The 24,081-nt window shown below is 42.1% G+C and overlaps 2 protein-coding genes across 3 annotated transcripts in view; one reads left to right on the top strand and one right to left on the bottom strand.

Moving 5' to 3' along the window:
* CS (citrate synthase) overlaps positions 1–16,598 on the top strand; it is a 50,401-nt gene extending 33,803 nt beyond the window's left edge. Inside the window, exons 2-11 of the mRNA XM_006859433.1 lie at positions 2,234–2,284; positions 2,721–2,828; positions 3,617–3,682; positions 4,447–4,578; positions 4,823–5,011; positions 13,756–13,955; positions 14,869–14,998; positions 15,106–15,207; positions 15,771–15,980; positions 16,352–16,598. Of these exons, the coding sequence (XP_006859495.1) occupies positions 2,234–2,284; positions 2,721–2,828; positions 3,617–3,682; positions 4,447–4,578; positions 4,823–5,011; positions 13,756–13,955; positions 14,869–14,998; positions 15,106–15,207; positions 15,771–15,980; positions 16,352–16,522 (1,359 nt within the window). The 3' untranslated portion in view covers positions 16,523–16,598. The remainder of the gene's footprint in view (positions 1–2,233; positions 2,285–2,720; positions 2,829–3,616; positions 3,683–4,446; positions 4,579–4,822; positions 5,012–13,755; positions 13,956–14,868; positions 14,999–15,105; positions 15,208–15,770; positions 15,981–16,351) is intronic.
* Positions 16,599–19,356: 2,758 nt separating this feature from the next.
* COQ10A (coenzyme Q10 homolog A (S. cerevisiae)) lies at positions 19,357–22,963 on the bottom strand. Of its 2 annotated transcripts, none has more exons than XM_006859431.1 (5): positions 22,842–22,963; positions 22,179–22,325; positions 20,384–20,576; positions 19,824–19,925; positions 19,357–19,524 (listed from the first exon to the last, which is right to left on the bottom strand). In XM_006859431.1, the coding sequence occupies exons 1-5, from the start codon at positions 22,961–22,963 to the stop codon at positions 19,357–19,359; spliced, it is 732 nt and encodes a 243-aa protein (XP_006859493.1). The 2 variants fall into 2 exon arrangements, with proteins under 2 accessions (XP_006859493.1, XP_006859494.1); XM_006859432.1 differs by lacking the exon at positions 22,842–22,963 and adding an exon at positions 22,666–22,766.
* Between the last annotated feature and the right edge of the window lie 1,118 nt (positions 22,964–24,081).

Genomic DNA, 24,081 nt, shown 5'->3' with positions numbered 1-24,081 from the left:
TGGCACACCACCACCAAAAAAAGGCAAAGTGATTTCTTGAATACTGAGTTCAGCTTCTCATTTCCCCCACAGAAGGTTGAAGGAGCTAAAGGGCTGTTTGTGCTGCCTACTTCTTGCCCAGTTGCCCCTCAGTGAGCTAGGAGACTCTAGGAAGGAGTTAAGGACAGCCCTGCTTAACAAGTAAAGGTATGCCCCCTTTGCTTTGGGACATACTAGCTTGCCTCATCTCTCTGAATTTTTAAAATAACCTTTACTAGATGAACCTGAAGACCATTATGCTGAGTGAAGTAAGTCTATGCTTTTGTGATGAAGGATAGACTTAACTTCACTCAGCATAATGGTCTTCAGGTTGGATCCCGACCCGATGGCACTTAGCAATAAGCAATAGTAGCACTTAACAACAACTAGGAAACTGAATCCTGGTGTGGCACTATAGGATAAGTAATAAAAAGTCAAGAATAGACATATTGTGGGAAAAATTCCATTATCTTTCTATTTCCATTTTTCCATGAACTTTTTAAAACTGCCTTGTACACACAGAAAGCAACATTCCTTGATGATTTACCAAAGATGGAAGAGGAGGAATCACTTTCTAGATAGTTTCCGAAGCTGTTCATTGTTTCAGGAACAGAAAGCCTCATCTTAATCCCACAGAGCAGCTGGGTGGGTTTAAACTGCCACCCTGATTAGTAGTTCAGTATTTATCCTACAATGCCACCAGAACTCTTTGTCAAGATAGTGTTACATGTTGTTAAGTTGATTCTGAATTATAGCAACCCTGTATAGGGTTTCCAAGGAAAGGCTAGTGGGTTTGAGCCACTAACCTTGTAATTAACAGCCCAGTGCTTATCCTGTAGCATCACACCAGGACTCAGTTTTCTAGATTTTTGTTTGTTAAGGGTCATCTAGTAGATTCTGACTCATAGCAACCCTATATAGGGTGTCTGAGAAGTAGCTGATGAGTTTGAACCACTGACCTTGCAGTTCAAACTGACCTTGTGGTGTTGTGGTTCCACACCATGACTTACATAGATAGATATGCATGAATAGATACAAGTACAAGCACATGAATATGTAGGTGTATCTGTAATCATGTGTGTATATATACATACATGTTTATGTGTACTACATAGATATCTATAATAAAAGCACATGGGGAGGCACAGTTACAGAGACTTCCTAGACTTGTCCAAATGGCTCATTGGATTGGATTACTGGGTTAAAAGGCTTAAGACCATAGTCTTGCAAGTCGTTGGATGTGTTGGAGTCCTAGTGTAGTGCTGTGGATTAATGCGCTGGACTGCAAAGTCAGTTGGAACTGCAAAGTCGACAATTGAAGCTCACCATCTGCTCCTCGGAAACTGTACACAGGGTCACTATGAGTCAGAACTGACTCCACGGTACTTAACAACCACAATGAAATTTAAGTCAATTGGCATAACATAGTTCATCAAGATAATGTTCTACTTCTAGTTTGGTGAGTAGCATCTGGAGTCTTAAAAGTTTGTGAGCAGCATCCAAGATAAAACTATTGATTTCTACTTGTTTGGAGCAACAGGGAATGAAGGAAAGACTCAAAGAAGAAACTAGTCCATAGGACTAAAAGCCCACATGAACATGGCCTTTTCTAAGATATAGAATAGATGGTGCCCAACTGCCACTACTGACCGTTCTAGTTATTTTTTCTAAACACTCTGAAGATACTTTTTCAATTCTTCCAGTTTCTGATGTTGCTCTTGTAGTCTTCTACTGTCTCTGCTTTTTCCAAGAGAATTAGTAGTATTGTGAAAGGCTGCCCTCTGCCTCTGTACATTCTTGGACTGAAGCAGTTAAAATGCTGCCAAAAGACTAGGTAGGGGGAATCTTAACCAGCATGGTTAAGTAATTGCTGTTTCCTCTTATGCTTTCCCCGAGGCCACTCAGAATATTGACAGCTAGACTGCGTACTCTTTAACAGTTGCCTCTCTCACCTTTTCCATGTGCCTAACTGAGCTCTGCCCTGAAACCCAGATGATGATAGAGTCTTCAGGGAATGCTAATGAAGCTATGGATGTTATAATGGAGTTAAACCTGCTGCTGCTTCCAGGCTAGTGACTCCTCCCCAAGCTATTTTACAGCTTTTCAATAAGAGGCTAAGATGAAGAGAAAAGGGTTGAGTCACTGAAATGCCTTCCTGTTGGTACAAGTAGGGAAGATTAACTGCTGTTACATAATGCTTTTGTTTTCTTTGTAGAATGCATCCTGTCTTGTTCTTGCTGCCCGTCATGCCAGTGCTTCCTCCACGGTAAGGTTTGGAAAAGAAGACTAAGAATTATTGGGGCAGGCTGACCCTAGGATAAGGGATTAGTCTACCACCGGGCCTCTTGTCATTATCCTAGAAATAAAACTAAATTACCCTTCCCTACCACTACCCAGTTACTGAATGTAGAAAGGTCTGAGGTGAGCATTTGAGTATCTCCTGGAAGTATCAATTGTTGTTGCTGTAACTATTATTATTGCAACTACTACTGTTTTAAGAAATAATTTACTCAATGGCATAATGAGGTGGACTATCAAATGTGTTTGCTTAATTCTTTAACCCTCATCTGTACAGAGTAGTTGAGTAGACTTCCTTAGCAGGTAAAGTCACATTCTAAAAAAGAACATTTTAATCACCCCTACTTGCAGAAAATGTAATCAGCTTTCTGAGCATCACTTAACCCTCCTACTTCTCTTTTTAGAATTTAAAAGACATACTGGCTGACCTGATACCTAAGGAACAGGCCAGAATTAAGACCTTCAGGCAGCAACATGGCAAAGCAGTTGTGGGTCAAATCACAGTGGATATGGTAAGGGCTCTGCGGTCATCTTTGCTGGGAGAAGTCACTCTAATATGCCTCAACAAAAGTACCATTTTTTTCACGAGTTGTTTCAAGTGTTCTATTTCATATAAGGACATGTTGAGGTTATAGTGTTCATTAGAAAATAGCCTTTTTTTATTTCTTACAAATGTACTAGTTAGGTCTAAACTTAATTCACCCAGAAGAGGAATGAGTGAAGTTTCTATTCCTGTATTCCAGCACCTTAGTTTTTGGGGCCAGGACTCTGCTTAACCCACCACCCAGTTAAATCATAGCCCTAGTATGACCGGTAGGTTCAGTCTACCAGTCTTTCAGTTAACTGCCAAGTGTTTAACCACTGTACTACTGGAGGGAGTGCATTAGAACATAATTATAGTATGACTTTTCCTAGCTCTAAGATTCTTAAGTGGCTCAGATGATAGTTCCACAACTGTGTTAAACATTGGTCATTTCCTCTTCTGGTAATCTCATTCTGTTTACTTTGGTTGGTGGGAATGAAAGGGAATGTAAGGAGTACAAGGATAAACAGAAAAAATACAAGATTTAAGAAGCAAGCAGAGGCACAAGCATTGAAGAAAGTGATTTGTCAGTTTAGTGTTTTCATTTGCAAGGTTCTGTTTTATATTTATAGTACACTAGTTCTTCAGAAGTCTTTCCCAAGACTTCTGAAGTCTAAATGAAGTTAGAATAAAATTTCTCTCCCAGATCCTATGAGACTCTGACATGATCTAGCTGAATAATTCTGATTATTGGTCACATCCTCTTCTTTCGTTTAGATGTATGGTGGCATGAGAGGCATGAAGGGGCTGATATATGAAACATCAGTTCTTGATCCTGATGAGGTAAGACATCTTTATGTCAGTTACTATAATTGTCGTCCTTACTATCACTTACAACATGGGTTAGGCCCAAGATTACTTAGAGTAAGGAAAACAAAGTACCTATCTTCAAGTTTTGGAAGGTGGAAAGAGATATGAATGAAATACTTTGATTTTGTACAAATAACATTGGTGGTGTGGAGTTTTTAACAAACCATGCAACCCCCTCTCGCTTTATTTTCCTTTGCATGGTATTTGCATTATATGATAACCAAACCCACTACCATTGAGTTGATTCCACTTCATACTGACCCTGTATGTTTTGTTGGTAAGTACCGTGGAGTCGGTTCTGACTCATAGTGACCCTGCACAGAGTTTCTGAAGCTGTAAATCTTTACAGGAGCAGAATGCCTCATCTTTCTCCCACGGAATTGCTGGTAGTTTTGAACTGCTGACCTTGAGGTTGGCAGCCTTACTCATAACCACTATGCTACCAGAGATCCTTAGTGACCTTGTTATAGGCTTTTCAAAACTAAATCTTTATAGGAGCAGAAAGCCTTATCTTCTTCCGTGGAACAGCTAGTGAGTTTGAACTGCCAACCTTGCAGTTAACAGTCCTATAGTGTCACTAGGACTCCTTACTAAAAGATAGTTAACCTTTTTCATTTAAAAGTACATTATGTGATAATTTAAGCTTGAAGAGTTTTATTCTAACTTGTTGAAAGGCCTGCTTTGAAGTTGGACCAGTTAAATTAATACTTAGGAAGTTGTCATTCTTATTCTTCCAGGGTATCCGTTTCCGAGGCCATAGTATCCCTGATTGCCAGAAACTGCTCCCCAAGGCTAAAGGTGGGGAAGAACCCCTGCCTGAGGGCTTATTTTGGCTGCTTGTAACTGGACAGATCCCAACAGAGGAACAGGTAAAGCAAGACATCATTCCTATTTCCCTTCTTGGCTTTTTTCTATTCTCAAACACTGCATCCTAATATAGCTATGGGTGGTGGTTATAGAGATAATGCAGTAAAGGGACGGAATCAAGGCAGAATCTGGTATGTAAATGGATTGAATTAAACTTTTGGCTTTTCTCTGCTCAACTGTTATTTTCCTTTTATTTCTCTTTCCTTTTCCTTGATAGTATTCTGAGCAGTGTCTCTGTCTCCACAGGTATCTTGGATCTCAAAAGAGTGGGCAAAGAGGGCAGCTCTGCCTTCCCATGTCGTCACCATGCTGGACAACTTTCCCACCAATTTACACCCTATGTCTCAGCTCAGTGCAGCCATCACCGCCCTCAACAGTGAAAGTAACTTTGCCCGAGCATATGCAGAGGGTGTCAACCGAGCCAAGTACTGGGAGGTAGGAAATATGGGTGAGGTAATTAATGTGTGGTGGAGAGTCAAAGGATTTGAGTGGGAAGAGAAAAAAGAGAATATAGAATTTGTAGGAAAATTATGCCAGAAACTCATTTAGCAGATTTTTATTGTAGGTTACTTTGTAGGGATTATAAAGATGACTAGTAATAGTTTCTATTACTGAGGTAATTTGCTATAGTAGAAGCTTGTACACAGGACTAGAGTCTAGAAGAACTAGTGCTATTTAGCCATAGTTCTGTGCTAGCCACCCAAGAGGCTGGGAGTAGACTCCAATGATCCTAATAGTTTGAACTCTGTGGTTTGCATATAGCAAGACTTCTGCCTTTCCCAGATGCATGGTGCATAATTCTTCTGTCTTTCCATTGCTCCACAAACTCCCAAACACTGCATAAGTACAAGTTATCTGGCTATGTCGGAAATCTCATTTGATTTCATTTCTTATTTGAGGAGACAGGTATTACAGGGCACACACAGAAAAATGATTTTTATTTGACATTTGTGTTGGGTGCCATCAAGTCAGTTCCACCGTATAGCAAATTCATGTGACAGAATAGAACTCCCCTATGCCAGAGTGCTCCTTAGAAGCCAAGATGGCCAAATTTCGTCTCTCATACTTTGGGCGTATTGTCAGGAGGGACCAGTCTCTGGAGAAGGATATCATGTTTGGTAAGGTGGAGGGTCAGAGAAAAAGAGGAAGAGACCCCTTCCCATCCCTCCCCCACCCCCCAACGAGATGGATTGGCCAGGTTGCAGCATCGATGGACTCAAGCGTGGCGACAATAGTGAGGTTGGCTCAGGATCAGGCAGTGTTTCCTTCTGCTGTGTGTAATGTTGCTATGGGTCGGTACCGACTCGTTGGCACCTAACAACAACAATGGGTTTTCTAGGCTGTAAACTTTATGGAGTAGTCCTAGTGTGATGTCAGATAAGCACTGGACTGCTAACCATACCCGCTGCTCCTTGAAAACAATATACAATGTTGCTGTGATTCTGCACCAACTGGAAGGCACTTAACAACAGTCTTTACAGAAGCAGATTGCTAGATCTCCTGCAAAGCCTTTGTGCAAGTTACTAGCCAGGTACTTTTAACCATTGCTCCACTAGAGCTCCTTTTTCCACACTAAGTGATTATTGACCAGGAAGTGCCAAAACGTCAGAAAGCCCACTGGCCTGATGAAATCCCTTTGGGTCTTGGCAAATCATGCTTGATTTGGTTGGTCAATATTTATTCATTGCCAACTCTGTACAGAGAATTGTGTTTGTTCTTTAGGGAGAATAAGAGGGAAGGTTTGAAACAGATGTTGGAATTAGGGGATAAAGTATAGGTATGGCACAAAATATGCACATTCACCGCCACACATCAACTGGTGTGGAAGGTCCTATAATCTGCATATATCATTGTTTTCATTTTTTTTTTTTTTATGCTATTCACGTTAATTGTTCTCTGTGAGGCTGCAGTCTGCTAGCATCAGACCTTGTCTACATTTTGGAGGAGGGGTGAGACTTATGATTGGTGAAGTATAGGTCAGACATACCTTCTTCTCCAACTTTAACAGTAATTTCTGACACCAGCCATTCCTCCCCTCCCTTCTACACAGAACTCAAAGGCCATACTCACAATTAGTGGTTTAATAGGGAAGTTGTTGTTAAGTGCCATGTAACACACTACAATTTGGGATTAGGACAGCTACGAATGAAGACAGCACTCAGCTACTTCTTAGCCATACCCACTACTGGACCTTCTGTCTTGGCTGTGCCCTGCTCAGGCAAGTGTTAAATGCTAAAGTTTTGCCAACAAGTGCTCAGAGGTACCCCACTCTGCCAACAAGTTTTCTTACCCGAAGACAACTCTAGCTCTGTGGGTTGGCAGGCCCACTGCAGCCACCTTATGGCACTACCACTTCTGCTGCTGCACCCTCTTATACCATCTTCAGTGTTACAGATCTGTCCTGTGCCTAGGAGTTTCTCTGCACAGGACAATTTCAAATTCTGGCCCTTCTACCAGACCACAATCTGACTAATCCCCTTGGTGTAGGGTACACTCACATAATCCACATAGTAATCAAATTCCTGCAAGGTCATTTAATCCCATTGGATGATTTTACATACAGTTGCTCCTCGGAAACCCTACACAGGGTCACTATGGATCAGAACCAACTCAACGGCACTTAACAACAACAACTATTAGTAGTCCTGGTGTAGCACTGGAGGATAATGCGCTGGATTGCAAAATCTTTTTGGAACCACAAGATTGGTGGTTCAAATCCACCTCTGCTTCTCAGAAACCCAATATAGGGTTGCTATGGATTGGAATCAACTCCATGGCATTTAACAACATTAGCATAGTAAACTGGCCATTTCCTGAAAGATACGTAAAATAGACCAGTCACAGGGCAGGCAACATCACAACTAAATATTTTTGGCAGAATTTTAAACCCAAAGCCAGAAAGGCCATATATATATATGTGTACACATATATATGTGGAACTCATTGCACTACAAAAAGGTTAAACCAAGATCAACATTTCTACCTTGAAATTTTGTCTTATAAAACGTGACCGCTTTTTATAAGTGCTGTGCTGTTGTTTGTTGTCTTGACCATCTCAAGTGGAGGAAAGAAACGGCTTCTTTATGTTTTTTAATAGATGTCTATAAGGCATCCAGATAGGCTGCCTTGCTTAATTATTTTCTTTATTGAATTGCTAAAATGGATCTTTTACTTCTGCTTGCTGGTATATTGCTTGACTATTTTGTCATCTCTCTATCAGGACTTTGCTGATTTTTGGGAACATAATTTTTAAGCAGTATTTACATATGTGTCAGCCTTAGGATATGTGTCACAGTACACAAAGATTAGAGCACCAATAAAACCCTATACAGGGTCAAGAACCAACTTGATGGCACTTAACAACCACAACTTTTAAGTCTTTCCAAGAATGATCAGCTAATACTGTTTTTCACGCTTACTATAGAGGATGATCTGCCTATAGCAATTCCTCCATAAGTTTCCATAACATTAAATGAATATAATAGTCTCTTGAGTTGAAAGAAGTTGACTAGTTTTTATGGCTCTTTCTGACTGACTGTGACTTCATTCATGACAGAAAGATTACTGTGATGCAACCAGTTATTTAATTGTGAAGTAGCCTTAAGATGTTGAATTTCATAATAATTTGCTAAGTAGCTGGTAAATAAAGTTTTGTAAGGCTTATGAATGGTATTACATACAAGTTTTGAAACTGTAATAAAATCGTCATCCTTAATAAATAAAATCTGGAAAATTTGCCATGTACAGGTAGTGCCTGGGTTACTATTGTTAGGTGCCATTGAGTTGGTTCCAACTCATATTCTTCTCCAGCACCATAACTCAATGCATCTATTATTCTCCGGTCTTCCTTGTGCTTTCACAGGCAACTGAAAACACTATGTTTGGGTCAGGTGCACCTTAGCCCTCAAATTGACATATTTGCTCTTGAACAATATAAAGATGTCTTTTTTTTTAATGTTTTGTGAAATATGTGATGTTGTTGTTGTGTGCCCTGGAGTCGATTCCGACTCATAGCGACCCTACACAGGGTTTCCGAGGCTGTAAATCTTTACAGGAACAGACCGCCTCATCTTTCTCCCGCAGAGCGGCTGGTAGTTTCGAACTGCTGACCTTGCAGCTTGCAGCCCTATTCATAACCACTATGCTACCATTAGCTTTACATTCATCCTATCGGATATCATTTCATTGCCATGGTTACTATCCCCTGCATGCATCATCAACCAACCATAGGGTATACCCTGCAAGCCTGTGCCCCGCCCCCCCTTCTCAGCACACAGCCCTTCTCTCTCTCTGGATCTAAAGCCCCAGCTGCTCCATCTCTCCACGTCATGTCTCTGCCTCCATCTCTGGTGTCACTGCTTCTCTGGGTGCGTTCCTGCACTCTACTCTTCTCCCTTGACTGTCCCAGGTACCAACACTCCTAGACTGCAAAGTCAGTCACTCCCCTCCTTTTGCTACAAGATGTCTACCTTTACATTTCCAACCCTCACAGTCAGTCCTGATAACAATTATTCACTATTGTATCACAAGAGACCTATCCACATCTCCTTTCATCAGCTCCACCTAGACAGATTGGTTACTACTCTGGAGATTCTACCTTCCTCTGCACCCTCTGGATCTAGGCTCCCTCTTGAAAGCCAGTCACTTCTTGCCTTTGTAGCCCCACCCCCATTTTGGATAACCAGTGTCCAAGTTGCCCATCCCTGTCTATTCTGTGTATGGAGGGGGGCTGGGAATGATCCTCACTGTAAGGATTTGTTCCCTCTTTTGAGCTACTATATCCATAGGTGTTGGTCAAGTTCATCAAATTGTATCAGATTACTCTTTTTTTCCTCTTCCTTCTTCTAGTTGAGCTCTGATTATCCAGTCATTGAAGCCAGGTCAAGTGGGTATTATTAAAGATGTCTTTTGCAGCAGATTTGTCTTATGCAACACAGCGTTAGATTTCTTGGATGCTGCTTCCATGAGTGTTGATTGTGGATCCAAAAAAATTAAGTCTTTGACATCTTTAATCTTTTCATCTTTTTTCCTTTCATAATATTATTTTTGTCCAGTTGTGAGGATCTTTGTCTTATCTTGAGGCGCAACCCGTACTGAAGGCTTTGATCTTCATCAGTAAGTATTCTAAGACCTCTTCACTTTCAGAAAGCAAAGTTCTATCATCTGCCTACCACAGGTTGTTGATGAGTCTTCTTCTAATCCTAATGCCACACTCTTCATATAATCCATCTTCTGGATTATATGCTCAGCATACAGATTGAGTAAGTATAGTAAAAGAATACAGCCCTGGTGTACAACTTTCCTGATTTTAAACCATTCATTATCCCTTGTTCTACTCAAATGACTACCTTTTAGCTGTGTATAGGTTCCTCATGAGCACAGTTAAGTCTTCTGGAATAATCATTCTTCAGAATGTCATCCATAGCTTGTCATGATCCATACAGTCAAAAGCGAAAGCCTTTGCATAGTCAATAAAGCACTGATAAGCATCTTTCTGGTATTCACTGCTTCAGCCAGTATCCATCTGACAACTCCTACTTGCCCTTTAATGTTATGTAAATTTGTCCTCACCTTGAAATAATTGGACCACCCTTATTCCAACAAATTCTTCATCACAGTCACCATCACTTAATATGCATATAACTTTTAAATCATTGAAAAAGGCTTCCAGCCTTTTCTTACACTAAAGTAAGGCTAAAGAAGAAATGAGAACTGTATGGACCTGTTCCAGCTCACCTACAAAAGCCACTTAAAGAGACACAGGTACATGTCATGCGGCACCTGCTTTATGTTCATTATCTGACTTAATCCTAAACAATCCTGTAACGTAGGATTTGTTATTTGATATTCCCATTTTAAAGCTAGTAGGTGCTAGAGACCAGATTTAAAGTTGGGTGTACCTGACTCCAGAGCTTTTCATTATTAATACTAGCTTTCTTTTTTGTGTGTGTCTTAATCTTAACAATGATTGATAGCTAAATGGAAAGATCTTGACTAGAATTTTACTAGGAATTGAAATGGTGCCTCATCATAATGATTACAGACAATTTTGTTACCTTTATTCCAGACAGACAGGATGGTGACATTTTAACATCTTTCTTCCAAAGCTTTATAGGTAAAGAATAAATTGGTACAGTGTCTAAATAGCACCTTGGTCTCAGTTTAAGAAATAATCAGAAACTTTTTGTCAAATTCTTTGATTTTTAAAAAAATTCTTATTGACTATCAGTGTTGACCATTACAAAAAGCAAAGTAAGTATCCCACAGTGCCATACGTCGTCATAAACTGTGATAGCTTTATTGTTTTATAAACTTCATCTTCAGTAGTGGAAGTTGAAAATAATCTTTTTGTGATCTTTCTATGATATGTCCATTTGTACCTTCCAAATAATTTTGAAAGTAAGGATATACTCCACAGGTCGCAGTTTGCCTAGCTCAGAATTCTGTTCTTGGCGTTCTGCTAATGATTCCAGGTTCCTTAAAACTGCATATCCGGTATAAACTCTGGAAGTAACCTACTTTTTTAGGAAATGTAGACCTGCAAGAAAATATGATTATATGTTAATTAATCTCCTGAGAACTTAGTATAAACAAGTATTTCTTGCTTCGAGTGCCTCCATAATTTTGGCATAACTCATTGAATCATGGTGACATTGGTAAAATTCACCAAAGTACTTGAATAGTAGAGGACTTCATAGATATTAACTCATTAAGGCTTGTTAAGATTTTGTTCTTGGTTCCAACAGACCTGCTGAAATTTCATGACTCCTTGCAGGAGCACTTGGACCAGTTAGTTTGATGGAATAGCACTACGTAATGTCAGTCAGCATGTGTTTATTCTATGCTTTCTATGGACTTGAAACTGTGGATAAAAGCAAATATATATATATATATATATATATATATATATATATTTAATAACAATAAAGAATGTTCTCATCCCTAAAGGAACTTAAAATCCTTTGAGAAGATAAACTAAGACACATAAATTTAAGCAAGCTATTAGCATCATAAAGAGACAGCCAGACATTATATTCCTACTTAATGAAGTTGTTGTTAAGTGCCATAGAGTCCATTCTGACTCACAGCCACACTGTATAGCATTTCCAAGGTTGTAAATCTTGTGGAAGCAATAAACCTTATCTTTGTCCTATGAAGCAGCTGGTGGGTTCAAACTGCCAACCTGTGGCTTGCAGTACAGTGCTTACCCTATAGAGCCGCTGCACTCCTCCTGCTCCTGAATTGTAGTTAAGTGCCATCATTCCTGAAGTAATCTTGCTAAAAAGAAATTGAGCCTGAGCCTGCTCAAGCCTCTAGCTTTAACTATCAGTCAACAAGAAGGAAATGTTAAATGATACAGTTTTATAACCAAAAACCTAAACTGTGGGAAACTCTACAGAACAAATATCCATAAAATCATTGCAAAGATAAAGGGGAAAGTAAAAGGAGAAACTTAAACTTCTTAAAAAGACTTCAAAGACATATCAACAGTTGTAATATATGGACTGTATTTCAGATCTGATTCAGACAAATGAACCCCAGGGGTGATTACGTTTTAATCAGGGAAATTTGAATATTTACTATATATTTAATGATACTGAGAATTTACTGTTTCTTAAATACAATCATTGTCATGTGAATCTTGTATCTTCTAAAGATACATGTTGAAATATGTGATGTCTCAGGTTTGTTCAAAATTAATTGGGAGGTAAAGGGAAAAGTTAGTAAGGGTATAAATGAAATGAGAGTGGCTATGAGTTAATAGTTGTTTAAGCTAGGTGATGCTTATTAACTAAGGGGGTGATTTTATATGCTACTTAATCTGCCCAATTCCCAGTTTACTCATTTGTGAAATGAAAGATGAAATATAATGCAAGCCTGGTATAGATAGTAAGTGCTTAAAATGGAATTATTTGTTCTAATAATAAAATGCCACTTTTGGTATATATGCTGAATTTTCTTTGGAAGACAGAACACAGAATTCTTTGTTAAACCTAATATTTTATTACATTGAGAGCAAAGAAGGTGTTCTTCCTATTATGGTACAATGGAAAATATGATTAAATATATCAGGGTTCAAAAATCTGCATTTCTTAAGTGAATGTTCTGTGCCTTAGTTCACTCATCTATAAGATGAAGGTCATTATATACAGCCACTCTTCACTAACATGTATAAATTCCAAAGACTTGGCCATTATGCATAATGAAGGGTGAATACATTAGCATGTTGTTGTTGTTCCTTGAGTCCGTTTCACCTCATAGCTATCCCTGTATAGGGTTTCCGAGGAGCAGCTGGTGGGTTTGAATTGCCGACCTTTAAATTCAAACTGACCTTGCAGTCAAGTGCTTATCCTACAGCGCCACACCAGGACTCATATTACAGTAATATGTAACTGCCAAATTATATTTCATGACTGCCAAACCACCTGAGAATCATGGCCACCCAAGTAGGTTGACACATAACCTTAACCATCACAGCAAGCATTACTGTTGCCTCGCACCTTAGTGTTTGTTACTACCAAATTGTGTTATTACTGCTAGACATAAGTCATTAATGTGTAGAACATTCAGATAGATTCTTTGACTGTTGTTGAAATGTCAGGCAAAATAGTCACTTAGTAAGGAGTGGATGTTCTCTGTAGAGTCAGTGTTTTAATGTGTATGAGATGTTGTTAAATGCCTTCGAGTCGGTTCCTACTCATAGCAACCCTGTGTAGGGTTTCTGAGGAGTGGTTGGTGAATTTTAACTGCCAACCTCGTGGTCCAGTGCTTATTTTACAGCGAGCGCTATACCAGGTCTCCACTGTATAAGACTGTTGTTGTGAAATGCTGTTGAGTTGGTTCCGACCCCTTGTGACCCCGTATAGGGTTTCCAAGGAGCAGCTGGTAAGCTTGAACTTCCTACCTCGCAGTTCAAATGGTTTTGCAGTCTGACCTGTTAACCCACACCAGGACTCCTCTATATAAGACAGTATATGCAATGAATTAGCACTGTGCCTGGGACACTAGTTTTTCGGTTAAGTGGTTATTATTTTGTATTTTCAAAACATACTACATATACCACTCAGCATATTATCTATCATCAGCCTTAATGGCACAACCCATGGAAGTAAAGTATCCCTTACCCAAATTCTTCATTGCTAATTATCTTTTTCTCCATCTTCTTTTTCTCCTATCAGTTGATTTACGAAGACTGTATGGATCTGATTGCAAAGCTACCTTGTGTTGCAGCAAAGATTTACCGGAACCTCTACCGGGAGGGCAGCAGTATTGGGGCCATTGACACTAAATTGGATTGGTCTCATAATTTCACCAACATGTTAGGCTATACTGATGCTCAATTCACTGAGCTCATGCGCTTGTACCTCACCATTCACAGGTGAGCTAGCCCAGTAACTCTAGCCACCAGGTACCTGGGTTGCTGGGAAATTTTAAGGAAAACTTAACATTCCCATCTTGTGGGAACAAGTGGTAGGTAACAAGGACTTGGAAACACATGGTGTAGGATGATGAAACAAGACAAGAAAGAGATTTAGTAAAGAAGGTCAGTGTTGTTGTAAAGTGTTGTCAAGTCGGTTCAAACTAACCTTGCGGTCCAGTGCTTATCCTACAGTATCACACCAGGACTCCCAACTTGTTGTTGTTAGTACTGGCAAGTCAGTTCCAACTCATGGCACCTCTATATATGGTTTCCAAGGAGAGGCTGGTGAGTTTGAACTTGCCAACCTTGCAGCTCAAACTGACTTTGCTGTCCAGTACATTATTCTGCAGCCACACCAAAGTCAGTAGGTCTAGAGAAATTGCCATAACCATGCTGAGAACTAGATGGTGCTTCTACCTAGGAGAACATATTGGCTGCTCACATTAGGTTGTCCCTATAGCTTTCCAGTTCTGGTGTAGTACTATAGGATAAGAACTGGATTGGTAACCACACGGTTGGTGGTTCAAACCCACCAGCCACTCCTTGGAAACTCTGTACAGAGTCCTTATGAGTCAGAACCAACTCGGCAGCACTTAACAATTTGCTTTCCAGGAGCTCCCTCTTCTGGCCATTGCTATTAAAAGCTAAGGTGGGAATCAGGGAGATTGACATGTAGGCATTATCAACCAATAACCTCTCCAGTTCTGAGGGTTAGTGAAGGAAAGCTAACAGTGGAGTTAGTTCATCTCTCAAAAGAGCTTATTTAGAACTGACTGGTATAGGCTGATATCCATCCAGAACTAGGCTTGTGTCTGACAAGGTAATAGCAAGGTCTGTGGTTCCATAATCTGCCCTTTCTTTCCTCCCACAGTGACCATGAGGGTGGCAATGTAAGTGCCCATACCAGTCATTTGGTGGGCAGTGCCCTATCAGACCCGTATTTGTCCTTTGCAGCTGCCATGAACGGGCTAGCCGGGCCCCTGCATGGATTAGCAAATCAGGTAAGACTTTTCCACTTTATATTTTTCTTATTCCCATGCTTTATTTTGACCTTGGCATTTTCTCCTGACATACTCATACTCCCTTATTCTTCAAACTTTATGCATAGGAAGTTCTTGTCTGGCTGACACAGCTACAGAAGGAAGTTGGTAAAGATGTGTCAGATGAAAAGTTACGAGACTATATCTGGAACACACTAAACTCAGGACGGGTAAGCAGAGCAACTAGAAAAGAGCCCATATACGTTCGTCAACTCTGGAGAATTTTAGGAAAGATAGATCAAGAATTTCTACCTGGTTACTTACAAAGCTCAGGAGCACAGTAGCTCCATATGATAAGTACTGGACTGTGAATCACAATGTCTGCACTCCATGGGAGAAAGCTGAGGCTTTCTGCTCCCGAGATTTAAAGGCTTGGAAACCCTAAACAGGGTCGCTCTGAGTCAGAACCACCTCAGGGACATTAACAGCAAAAAATACAAGAATCTTATAAGCTTTATGTTACATTACTTAAACCCACTGCCATTGGGATCCAACTCATAGCCATCCTATATAAGGTTTCTGAGACAGTCTCATCTTTCTCTTATGGAGGTACTAGTGTGTTTAAAACAATGACCTTGCAGTTAGTAGCCCAATGGTTACCCCACTGGGGAGGAATAACTTGGAAAAGGAGGGTGAGAATGGTTGCACAATTGAAGAATGTAATCATTGTCACAGACTTGTACATGTAAAAATTGTTAAATACCAACTGGCTTTTTTCTCTCACTTTGTGCAGGTTGTCCCAGGCTATGGTCATGCAGTACTGAGGAAGACTGATCCACGATATACCTGCCAGCGAGAGTTTGCTCTGAAACACCTGCCTAATGATCCCATGTTCAAGCTGGTTGCTCAGCTGTATAAGATTGTGCCCAATGTCCTCTTAGAGCAGGGGAAGGCCAAGAACCCTTGGCCCAACGTAGATGCTCACAGCGGGGTGCTGCTCCAGGTGAGTCCTCCCTTTCGTGCTTTCCTTCTAATGTGTACCATGCACCAGTGAACCCACTAGTGAGAAAATGAATTATTTTACATCACCCTTAATCTTTGGATAAAGTTGCTTATGGAGAGGTGTTCTCTTTTCAGAATTCTAATCGCTCTGCTTTGCCCATTGTCATTTCTATGAGGAGGCTTCATAAAGTTCCATGGAAAAATTCCATTATCTTTTTTTTCTATTTTTCTACGAACTTTAAGATTTATGAGACTTAAGTCTCTGGAGTAAGGGGGAAAATGAATCACTAAAGTTTTTATCACCCTGGGCTTCTTACATGCATGTCTTCCCTCTGAGCCTTTAACAAAACCTTTTTTTCTTTTATCTTCCAGTACTATGGCATGACAGAGATGAATTACTACACAGTCCTGTTTGGAGTATCACGAGCACTGGGAGTATTGGCACAGCTCATCTGGAGCCGAGCCCTAGGCTTCCCTCTAGAGAGACCCAAGTCCATGAGCACGGATGGTCTGATAAAGTTTGTGGACTCTAAGTCAGGGTAAAACTGGAGCTTGGGGGAAAAATGACTACCAGAAAGTGAGGAAACGTTTAAAAAAAAAAAAAAGTATACTCTTATTTGAGGGGGCCTTTAAAGATTTCAGATTAAATTGTATCTGAGGCACTGAATAAGAAGTTTGAAGTTAAATGTAAATTAAAACTAAAAGATAAAAGTGACCTCTTCTCCCCTAACCAGATCCCTTTCCCTGCCAGGTATGAGTTGCCCATCAACTGGATGACCAGTACTAATGCATGTGATATGGTTCAACTTTGGCTTTCTGCCATTTCAAGTGGGAATCTGGCCCCTTTCCCCAAATCAAAGCTGGTTCTAGAGACTCTGCAGTCACTTTGAAACTTTTGGTTCTGCTCTGCCCAGCCCTCAGTATGCTGGCAAACCAGGACTCTGCCCTTGTGTTTCCACAGAAATCATGTTGGATTCTCAACTGTACTAAACCCATTGCCCTTCCCCATGCACACACAACTCCAGCAAGACTTGCTGGTGAGCTGGACATATATTTTGGCAATTTTTTATGCTACTAGGTGAGCATGGAGGCCATGGCATTTATTGTAACTGGCACCCAATGTTGGATTGTATTTCCCTTTTTAAAATTGTCCTGTTAAGTTATGGGTGTTCTGTTCCCCATTATTGAGTACCCACCTCCTTTCAGACTTCTCTATTCCTGCTGTGCCTCAGGCTAAAAATGCTCTGGGCTTTCCCCTCTTGGTCCCTACTAGGAACCCTTTCAACAGATTGTATACACCACTGTCTGATCTCCGTGGTCTTTCCTAGTCATTTCACTTTATCAGTGCTTAATGTAAACTAAGCTTTTAACTTCCACGGAACACAAGCCACTACTTGCTGACCTTTTTTTTCTTTCTTTTATTGTGCTGTGGGGCATAGAACAGAAACTTGGGAATGACCAGTATGCTATCTTCATGGTCTGGCACCAGGGGAGTTATTCAAGATTGAACATGACCCCCTTTGAATATCAGGTCCTGGGTCTGAGGGAATTAAAAATAGTAAGCCTCCCTTCTCATCCCTGTCACAAGAATTATTTATCAAGGTCCTTTTCCTGCCTCTTCTCCAAGAGCTCAAAGTACAGTATTTGTTTTAGAAGCCCCATTTATACAGGTTTTCAGTGACTCAGAATGCTCTTCCACCTTTTCTTTGAGAAAGGACTGAAATACACTCCTGCTGTGTCCCCTTCCTCCCTCCCAGCTCCTGCCTGTGTTTGTGTGGATTCCCCAATTCCCAGAAACACACTGTTGAGATGGACACACTGTAAATCCCTGGGTAACTGTCCTGTTGCAGACTTCAGGTTGTTCTGTATAAAATGCAAAATAAATGTTTTTATTAACAATTCTTGAACCTGCTATTAAATAAGACCTGGAAGAATCTATTATGAGGTAAGGAATCTGGTTAGTAAAACCTGGACTAGTGGCTCTTTAGGTGGGTTGGCATTCATCTTAATCAGAGGCCAGCAGATTTTTCAAAGTAGATTTTTGTTTCCCTTCAAGGTTAGAAAGTCCTTGACCTTTAGCCCCCATCCTTCCTAATTTTGTCATAAGGCAGAACCCTCAAGGTCTATACCTGAGACCACACAAGTACTGACATGACTAATCTGAAGACGCTGGTCCAGCCCACTGGGTAAAAAGGACAAAATGGAACAGGACTTGCAAGCTGAGGACCTGAGCCACTAGAGGGCTCCAATACTCATGCAACAGCCACTCTTTTACATCCTCTTGGTGTGGCACTGTGGGTTAATGCACTGGACTGCAAAGTCTGTTTGAACGCCAAGGTCAGCAGTTCAAGTTCAAGCAACTTCTCAGAAAGCCCTATGTATATAGGGTCACTGTGGGTCAGAATCAACTCAACGGCACTTAACAACAACAACAACAAACCCTAAACTATCAGGAAGTGGTCCTGAGATTTGATACATGGGAGCTCTGAGACCAAATGCTTCTGTCCTGAGGTTCCTGCTGTAACTGACCTTCTGAAATGTCTATAAATAGGCAAGGGTGTAGGTCCTAGGTCCTGGCTTGTAGAATGTGCTACTATAGTTAGCAGGGACACAATGTCCAAGAGGCTGCCTTGCTCTACCTTCACTCCCCTAGGGAAGGAAGCCATGACTTTATTCTGCTCTACTACATTATTCCCTTAAGAAACAATACAAGAAAGCCAAATTCACACTTGTTATTTATTGAAATTTTATAAAAACTCAGGTCAAGTGCAAGAATAAGGTACAACCCAAGAGTATAAAGCCAACTCTGTTAAGTGCTTTTTTCCTCCTTGGCCCTATAACACTGATGGCTCCTTGCTCTCCAATAGTCAGCATGTAAATACTTGTAAAGTGAAGTTTACATAGATTTCCAGCTGTGGGGACAGATTAGGTTGCCTTTTAGTCTGTGGAATCTCAGGCAGGGCAAAGATTATATATACCACCCAATACCTCTGCCAGAGGAGAAGGGAAAAGCTCAGCTTATTTAATCCTTTGAAAAGTTTGCTGTCTTCTCCTGGTGAGACACTAAGGCACCATGATAGAGCCAGAGACAACCACAGAGTCCTGATTGTAATTCAGCGTGAGAAGGGTGCAGGAACATGGGGCTCTCAGGATGAGCCTGAATCTTTGCTAGCATATCTCCTTTCTGTACCTCCTGCCTTTTCCTTTCTTTCCCCCTGGTGTTTCCAGCCAGTTTAAAGACCCAATTTCTGGGGAAGTAAGAGAAGGCAACTAATAACAGACTCCTCTCTCAGACTGTAGCAGGAACTAAACCAAATAAATAAGAGAATTGAGTGGTAGGGGAGGGGTAAGGAGAGGCCAGGAAACAGTCCTTTGCCTCAAGTCTGGTGCACCTCATGGAGCATCAGTTCACGGGGGATGGCTGTCTCTGGACCAAACTTGGTGGCTGCCCGGCGCTCGAAGGCAGCAACATTCTGTTTGACAACCTCATCAAAAAACATGGTAGCCAGCTGGGAGTGCAGCAGAGAACGAAATTCAAAGGAAATCTGGGAATGGGCAAAAGATAGAAACTCTTCAAGATTGTGTTGGATAACCCCTAGCCAAATGCAAAGATGCTATTCCTCCATGTCTTTTCCAAACCCTCCCCACTCAAGTTCTTTAGATATCCTCAAGAGCCCCAATTTAGGACTAAGCACAGAGTATATAAGTGTGATAACTCAAAGCTGTGAAAATTTGCTGTTACTTACTTGGGAAATGCTAAGTGCTAGTTAAAGAATAAGCCCTGTCAGTACTTCAGTTCTGCTCCCACAAACAATCCAAGCCCTTCGCATAGTTCCTGACTCACCGAAAAGTCCACAGTGCAAGTTCGAGGGTAGGCAGGAATTCCAGGGCTGAATCGCCAAATGGTCTCTAAGTGGTTGAAGAGTTTGCCATCAGTGCAAACAGCCTACAATAGGACAGCAGCCCGGTAGTTAAATAATGTTACAGTGGGATCAATCCTGGACTAAGTATATTTACAAAACAGTAAAATGCCAAACACTTGTCAATTTCAATTCATGGTGACCCCTGTGTTACAGAGTAGATGGCTCCATGAGGTTTTCTTGGTTATAATCTTTACAGAAGCAGAGCTGGATGGGTTTGAAGTGCCAGTCTTTAGTAGAAGCACAAAGCATTTATCCCACTCAGGGATCCAAAAAAATAAAAAACATTTCTCATGCCTTCTGATATTGTTGCTGTTGTTAAGTGCTGTCTAGTTGGTTCTGACTATAGGGACTCTACAGGGTGTCCAAGAAGCAGCTGGTGTGCTTGAACCACTGACTGCAGTACAATGCATTAACCCACAGTGCCACACGAGGAGTTAGAGAACACAAACTAGTTGGTTAAACTCACCCAGATAGGTCTTACCTTGACCATGTGTGGTTTAACCATAGAAACCGCTGAGGTATAACGTTCCATGACAGGTGGAAAGCCAACTTCCAATTGGGCTTTCAGGTGTCCCTTACGGCTGGATACCACCAAAGACTTCTTACACCAGGGAACAAACTCACGATACTCTTGGACATTGGACACCACCTCAAACATCTCCTGCATTGAGTACCTAAAGAAAGGGGAATTACTGAGATCAAGGAACTGCCAGCTAGGTCAGTTTCCTCTTTGCCCGACAAACCATGTACTAGAGGGACTGCAGGAACTAGAGATCCCAAATAAGCCTGGATGAATGACTTCCTGAGAGCAAATTTGGAAATACCCACATTATAGTTTGTCATTTACCTGATGCTTTTGCATTCATTATGTCTATTTTGAGGAACTAGGTGCTCACTTCATCACACATACTAAAATTGGAATGATACTGAGAAGCTGGCACAGCCCCTCCACAAGTATGACATGCAAATTCATGAAGCATTCCATGTTTTAAAAGGGAGGCATCTACTTGAGATGGAGACAGAGACGATGACATGGAGGGATGAAGCGGCTGGGGACTTTGGATCCAGAGAGGGAGAGGGACTCTGGGCCGAAGATGGGGGTGTGGGGGGAGTGTAGAGGACCAGTTTCTAGGATATCCCCTTTGGTAGGAAGATGATGCATGGAGGGGATTGGAACCATGGAAATGAAGTTATATGATGGAATGAATGTAAAACTAAAGTTCTCTCATGTAAACTATCATATAATTCACAATAAAACATTTTAAAAAGGGGGGGGGCGTCTAGGGAGAACAGAGGCAGTGAACATACAAGGCTCAGATCCCAGCTTCACAAAACTAATCAGAGTACACAGTTTCATCTTAATCTTTTGGACCACCCACATTGCTGTTAGCAGCCCAAAACTTAAACCCACTTGTATCACAGGGTTCCTTGGAGGTAATACTGTCTGCTTTGGGTCATGTTAAAAAGATTAAATGAAAAAATCAACACCCAGCTGCTAACACGTAAGCAAGTTCTTGGTGTTAGCTATTGTGCTCAACATACATAAAGTTGAAACACCAAAGAAATAATACCCAGGAGTCCCAACTTGGTAGCCCTGGTGTGGCGCTGTAGGATAAGCATTGGACTGCAAAGTCAGTTTGAACCACAAGGTTGGCAGTCCAAGCTCACCACCCACTTCTCGGTGGCTATGGGTCGGAACAACTCAGTGACACTACCTGCAAGGTTGGCAGAACCAACACTGCAACCCTAAGGAACCAGGGTGGTGCAATGCTTAAGTGCTTTGCTAACCAAACGGTAGGTTTGAACCCACCAGCAGCTCTGCTGGAGAAATATGTGGCAGTCTGCTTCTGTCCAGATTTACAGTCTTGGGAACCCCATGAAGCAGTTCTACTCTGTCACTGTAAGTATGAGTCAATGGCAAGGGATTTGGGTTTTGATTAGTCCAACTTGTCACATTTCACCTAACAAAAGCACAGCAACTAAGAAGGGAGAAGTTACGATTGGAAGGATAGAGTGAGTAGCTGGGATGAATCTTGCCCACTAACGATATATTTTGGAGCCCTGGTGTGGCGCTGTGGGTTAATGTTCTGGACTGTAAAGTCGGTTTGAACCACACGGTCGGCGGTTCAAGTTAACCAGCTGCTCCTTGGTAACCCTATACGGACGGAGTCGCTATGGGTCGGAACCGACTCTACGGTATTTAACAACAAAAGATACATTTTAGCCTGGCATGGTTATTTGTGGGGGAGAGATGCAGGGCAAAGAAAGATGCTTACCCCATGATCCTACGCTCTGAGTAAGCCTTTCGCTTGTTGGTGAAGGGGGCAGTGAAGCCCATGAAAGAACGACTGAGAGGTAAGCCAGCCTCAGACGCCAAGATCTGGGCAGCCCGGGGCAAGAGCAGGCTGTAAGAGGTCAGAAACCTAAAGCCGAAAAGAAAAGAGAGGCAACTTCACGATACTTGCATTCTTCAACCTTTCCCAGGTGAAGGGGGAAAGGGGCGCATCCAAAGGAAGGTCGTCCAGTCAAGCTTCATCCTCAGCACCTGCTGCAGCCCGCCAGCCTCTCTGGCCAGGCAGTCACGAGTACGAAAGGGCGAGGGCGGCTGAGGACAGGGCAGGGGGAGGGATTGGGGACGAGCGAGGTGCGTGCGAAGGGCCTGTTGCCTTTGTGGACTACTGAAAGCTAGGACTCATGAGGCATCACTGTCCCCAGGACCCCGCAGAGCTTGTCACAGCCTAGGAGCAAGAAGTGGTTGAGCACCCACCTTGGGAATTACCCTCACGTGTAACTTGCAAAAGCATTCTCCAAGGTTCTACATTGGATCCCAAGGCATAATCGCTGCCGCCCTTGACCGCGCCTGCATCCCAGGGCTGACACCTCCGCCACGCAATTTAGGGTCGGGGGCGACCACCTTCCCTCCCGAGCCTCCCTCTCACCTCATTGGTCGTGGCGGGTGCCGAGGGCACGGGGGCGGGGCCGGGCAGAGTGGGAGGCCGCGGCAACGCTGAGCTGCCGCGCGCGTCCCGGCCGGGAGCCGCCGCGCGCCCGCCGAGGCCATATGGGTGTCTCTGCGTTGCCTGGTCGGCTCTGACCCCTGCTGCGCGCTCCTCACCCCAGAGGAGGAGCAGCAGGAGGCAGCCACCGGGCGGGTTCAGAGTCCCCGAGCGCTGGGGCGGTGTGGGACTGCGGCTCCTCTCGCCTTGCACCCGCCCAGACAGTCGGGTTGGCTAGAACTGAAGCCACGACCGCTGCTACCACAGCCCCCGGTATCCCCACGTCACGCCGTTGCCATGGCTCGGGAGGAGGAGAGGGAGGAAATAAAGGGACAACGTGGCCTATCGGGAGATGTAGTTTCACCTCTGGCAAAAAAGGGTGCTGGATTGTCTGGGAAACTATAGAGTCAGAATGCACCTTAGAAGTGAGGATGGTCATGTACTTTGGACATATTATTAGGAGGGACTGTTCCTGGAGAAACACTTAGCGGAAAAAGAGGATGATTCAGTTGAGATGAGTTAACAGTGGTTGCAACAATGGGTTAAAACAGCAAAAATTGTGAGGATGCTGTTTCTTTCTGTTATATATTGGGTTGTCTATTAGGTGGAGCTAACTTTACAGCACCTAACGGAGCCCTGTTGTGGCACTGTAAGATAAGCACAGGACTGCTAACCGCAAGGTCAGGGCCTCAAACCCACCCGCCATACCTCGCAAACCCTATACAGGGTCACTCTGAGACGAAACCGTCTCCATAGCACTTAACAAGAGAAGGCCCAGTGGAGGGCTAGGCAAACTATTTGGTGAGTCTGTAGTCATGGGACCTGATGTATAAACACAAAGGTGATTTCTTGTGCACTTAACAGTATTTGTTAGTCACCTTACAGCCTTCATACTCTGCCTTGTTTATAGTCAGAAACTTTATTTATCTTTGTATATCTCACAGCATCTCTTGCTGTGCTTTACATCTTTGGGAACGGAAATTAACATTCAAGGTTCTGGGTTGACTTTAATATTTATGGAAAGAAGTCTAGGTGGGAGGAACCATAATTATCATTAGGGGAGATGTCTTGGTTATCTAATACTGTTATAACAGAAATATCACAAGTGAATGGCTTTAACAAACAGAAATTTGCTTTCTCGCAGTTTATTTAGTAGGCTAAAAGCCTGAGTTCAGAGTGATGA

The sequence above is a fragment of the Chrysochloris asiatica genome, unplaced genomic scaffold, assembly GCF_000296735.1.
Source record: "Chrysochloris asiatica unplaced genomic scaffold, ChrAsi1.0 scaffold00033, whole genome shotgun sequence".
NCBI lineage: Eukaryota > Metazoa > Chordata > Mammalia > Afrosoricida > Chrysochloridae > Chrysochloris > Chrysochloris asiatica.
This window is presented reverse-complemented; position numbering and strand designations above follow the sequence as displayed.